General features: G+C 38.3%; 1 protein-coding gene across 1 annotated transcript; it reads right to left on the bottom strand.

The window, feature by feature from the left end:
* Nucleotides 1-777: 777 nt before the first annotated feature.
* On the bottom strand, nucleotides 778-2,391 carry LOC145814724 (uncharacterized). The gene is made up of 2 exons (XM_082911725.1): nucleotides 1,933-2,391; nucleotides 778-1,302 (listed from the first exon to the last, which is right to left on the bottom strand). The coding sequence occupies exons 1-2, from the start codon at nucleotides 2,389-2,391 to the stop codon at nucleotides 778-780; spliced, it is 984 nt and encodes a 327-aa protein (XP_082767851.1).
* Nucleotides 2,392-5,020: the final 2,629 nt, after the last annotated feature.

Genomic DNA, 5,020 nt, shown 5'->3' with positions numbered 1-5,020 from the left:
GTACTTGCTAAAAATTTAAACAAACATATCTATGGGTTTCAATTTAAGCAAATACGGGTTAGAAAATAATCCACGTAATTGAAATATTAATATAATTTATAAATCACAAATTTCGTAAAATAAATTATGGTAACTCAAAATATGCGTAAAATATATTATGGGAACTCAAGACATATATAAAACATATTATGGTAGCTCAAGGTATAATATAACTCACCTTAATAATTGGCCTTAACCTTTACCTTCCTCTGACCAACTCCTGGCTTACCTGTTAGTTATTAATTTGTATGCTACCTCTTAGTTATTGATTTATATACTTTTCCTTTGTTTTTTTGGTTGAAGTTCAGTCAGTCACTTACCTATTTATAGGTAGTGGACGTGCATCAACCATCAATATGTGGTTCACTAGGTTTGGCCATTTGTCCAATAAGTGTCAACTTGCCCTTCCCCCGCGTGACCCTCTAAATTGATGATCTATCAAAGCTATGTGGTCTAAGCTGGTGATTCACCAAAGCTATACATTCTTCGCGTTTTTTTTTTTTAAACTTAACCTTTAGTTTAATTTTAATTTGACCCAATTCTTATATATTATTTTTTTTTCTGATAATATATAATCCCTAATTATACACTTTATCACCTACAACATTAATTATTTTATTTTACTATTACTACCACTATTATTATTATTATTATTATTGTTGTTGTTGTTGTTGTTGTTGTTGTTGTGATTGGTTATGGTATTAATTAAACATTTAGGGTGTCACATTTCTCCTCTCCTTAAAAGAAGTTTGTCCCTAAACTTGACGTACTTTGGTTTTTGAAGAGTTGTGGGTTTTTGGCTGGCATTTGGCTTTCAATTTCCCATGTCGCTTCTTCGACACAATGGTTTCTCCATAAGACTTTTACAAGGGGTATAGTCTTGTTTTGAAGGACCTGATAAGGACAATCGAGAACCTGTATAGGTTGCTCTTCATAAGAAAGGTCTTCTTGAACTTCCAGGTTCTTATAATCGACAACATGCTCTAGATCTAGAAGATATCGACGAAGCATCAAAACGTAAAACACATTATGGACATTGGACAGCTCGTGTGGAAGCGCAAGGCGATATGCCACAGGACCAATCCTTTCTAGTATCTTGAATGGCCCGATGTAACGTGGGTTTAACTTTCTCCGCTTCCCAAATCGGATAACCCCTCTTGTTGGTGAGATCTTTAGAAATACATGATCTCCTATCTGAAATTCTAAGTCCCGTCTTCTTGTATCTGCATAGCTTTTCTGGCGACTTTGGGTAGTGCGAATTTGCTATTAGATGAGTTGAATTTTATCACTTGTGATTTGCACAATTTTAGGGCCTAATAATTTCCTGTCTCCGACTTCTGTCCAACACAGAGGTGATCGACATCTCCTTCCATACAGTGCCTCGTATGGTGCCATTCCAATACCTGCATGGTAGCTATTATTATAGGTGAACTCCACCAAAGGTAGGTGATCATCCCAATTACCTTTGAGGTCTAGCACACACACACGTAACATATCTTCCAAAGTCTGGATCATCCTTTCAGATTGCCCATCAATTTACAGGTGATAAGCCGTGCTAAACTTCAGAGTGGTTCCCAAAGCTTTTTGCAATTTGTTCCAGAAGTGAGACATGAAACGGGGGTCTCTATCCGATACAATTGAAACTGGGGTACCGTGCAAACGAATGATTTCTTTAATGTATAGAGTGGTAAACTTAGAAAAGGAGTACATGATTCTAATTTGTGAAAAATGCACTAACTTCGTCAATCGATCTACGATAATCCATATTGCATCATTCTTTGAAATTGATTGCAGTAATCTGACCACGAAGTCCATGGTAGTGTACTCCCATTTCCACTCAGGAATAGGAAGTGGTTACAACATTCCTGCAAGTCTCTAATATTCTATTTTAACCCGTTGACAATGCAGGCATTTGGAGACATGGCCTGCTATGTCTTTTTTCATTCCTATCCACCAATAGTGTTCCTTCAGATCGTGATACATCTTCGTATTGCCGAGGTGGACCGCAAACTTTAAGATATGAGCTTCTTTCAATATCTTCGTCTTAAGTTCCGGAATGTCGGGTATGCAGATTCGATTTCGAAATTTTAGAATCCCATTACTTAGAGTGAAGTCAAGATCAGGCGTACTTCTTTGCTCCTCATACTTTTTCTTCAAAAGTTTATCTACACATTGGCGGACTCTAATTTCTTCAATCAACTTGGGTTCCACGATTATGTTAGTGAGTAGTTCATTGATCTTGTGGGGAACAAGGGTACATGCCAGGCTTATGGTCGTCTTTTGACTCAATGCGTCTGTTACCACGCTAGCTATGCCTGTATGGTGATGGATCTCTATATCGTAGTCTTTCATAAATTTTAGCCACTATCGTTGCCTCATATTCAGTTCTTTCTGTGTAAACAGATATTCGAGACTCTTATGATCTGTGTAAATTTCGCAAGTTACTCCGTAGAGATAATGAAGCCAGATTTTGAGGGCAAAGATTACTGCGGCTAATTCCAGATCGTGGGTCGGGAAGTTCTTCTCGTGGGTCTTTAGTTGACGTGAGGCATATGCAATGACCTTCACATTTTGCATAAGAACGCAACCCAAACCATTGTATGAGGCATCACTATAAATTATGAACCCTTCTGTTTCCGCAGGAAGTGCTAGTATAGGAGCCGTCACGAGTTTGTTTTTCAATTCTTGGAAGCAACGTTCTTGCTTGTCCGTCCATTCAAAGGGTGTGTTCTTCTGAGTTTGAAAAATCTAGAAATACCCTAGATGTTGATTTGTGATTATGTATCAATTTTAAGCAGAATATAACAATCCCAATCAAACAATCAAGACAAAGAAACACAACGATTTTACGTGGAAAAAACCACAATTGGACACCTCCAACTGTGATAAAAAAACCACGGGCAACAACCACAAACACAATCCACTAAGAAGATTTAAAGGAATTACACAGGTATACTCTCAATTACCAAGCGAATCCACGCCTAATTGAACCAACCTCTATGTGCCTCTTCCAACCCGTCTTCACCTCGGAATCGTCTATACGATGAGCCACCTCGGAATCCACCAAAGCTTCAGGCTCGAATTCTTCAGAATCCACCGAAGAATAACTCTCTCTTTTGTAGAACAAAACACAACCTTTGATGTACTCTCTTTAAACCATGAGTTGAATACTCAATAAAACATCAAAGAAAACTCCCAAAGTATCCCCAGATATAAACCCTAGACCTCAAAAAGTAGATCTGGAGTAGTCATCCTAAAATCTGACCCAACACGCGAATTTATAGAATCTATCCCGCGATCTCCGCTCGAGCTCCACACAGCCCGCTCGAGCGGACTGACCAAAAACTGCGTGCGAACAAACTGAGATGCGCTCGAGCGTAGGAGAATCCGCTCGAGCGTAAAATCACACCCACCAGTATTTTTTCCTTGCCCTGACAAAATACTGAGACCTGCTAATCTACGCTCGAGCTCACAAGGATCCGCTCGAGCGGACAGAACAAAAACACAAAAAAATACATTTGAATCAACACAATGTTTTGTCTCCGGATTTGACAACATAGGGACCTAACAATCTCCCCCTTTGGCAATGCCGTGACAAAACACACCTAACAAATAGAATCCTAAACACCCCAACCCATTACAGCCAACAAAAGCCAACTTCTTTCTCAAGGTCATGATCTGCAAAACAGTTATTAGTGCCACAATCTCCAAAACAACTATTAGTCCCACAAGAAAAAAAACAATAGACATATGACACGATTATCTTGAAACATGAGATGGAAAATATGAATAGATGAAAAACTAAGACTCATGAAAAACACCTTTCAAACAACAAAAGCAAGATCATAGACCACACAAGCAATGATATGACGATGTAAATACCAGGAACATACAAGAAGGGCAAACAGTGCATAGCAACATGCAAAACATATAGCCAAACTCCCTTACCAAACATATCAAAGTGTTCATGCTAAACAACTCTTGTTATTAAAAACCAAACTCCCTTACCAATGCAAATCAAGATGAACCAAACTCCCCCTCACTAAAAGCAACCACAGACACTGAAAACAGTGAACAAGACGAAAAAAAAAACAACAAAAACAATATGGTGGGGCAAGCAAGGAATTTCATATTAGTACCTTAAAACACATAAGACTATCCAAGAAGCACCATTACAAGAAAACACAATGTGCACAGTTTGTAGAAAATTCCTCATGAAAGAAAGTGATGCATCATGTGAAAAGCATAGATCCCATGAGAAAAGTGTGTGTGTGACTCTCGGAGTTCGACAAACACTAGATTCAATCCTAGTAGTGATCTGAAAGCTGGACCTCTGACAAGAGAATCTTAAGAACGACAAAGGAAAGTCAAACCACTAGGAATCAAGGGGTATTTGGTGAGTAAAGGCGGAGGCTCCCCCTCAATCAATGAATCTTTATCCTTTTTTTTTTCACACACTTTTTCTTTTCTTTCTTTTGCACATTTTTTCTTCTTCTCTTTTTTTTTTTTTTCTTTTTCTTTTGCACAATCATTGGGGGCTGACATGCTCAAGAGTATGGAAACCGAACCAGAGAAGCATGGATATAATAAGGATGGCCTGGTTGGTGACTCTGAGGTAGCCTTTTCCTCATGGCTAGACTGCAAAGAATTAAGAGGAAAGCCATGGAGGTGCAAAAAGATGGTAAGTGGTTAAGAGACTCAACATCACCCAAGATATGCTAGTATAGGTCAATTCCCCTAGAAAAGCAAAAGATACAATGCCAGAAGTCCATAAAAAAAATAGTCACTAAGGCGGAAGACTCCAAAATTTGCTAATCCAAGAGTGTGTACAGAATGAGACATACTAATCAAAAAACACACACTCCAAAATGAGCAATGACCACAGAAAGCACACATATATTAACAAGTAATGGATATTCTCATCAATTCTAATATGCACCAAGGACCACTCAAAAATTTCAAGCTTGCAAAACCATACTAA

The sequence above is a fragment of the Camellia sinensis genome, unplaced genomic scaffold, assembly GCF_055761805.1.
Source record: "Camellia sinensis isolate YWXY unplaced genomic scaffold, ASM5576180v1 Unanchor12, whole genome shotgun sequence".
NCBI lineage: Eukaryota > Viridiplantae > Streptophyta > Magnoliopsida > Ericales > Theaceae > Camellia > Camellia sinensis.
Note: the sequence above shows the minus strand (reverse complement) of the source record. Positions and strands in the feature narration are given on the sequence as shown.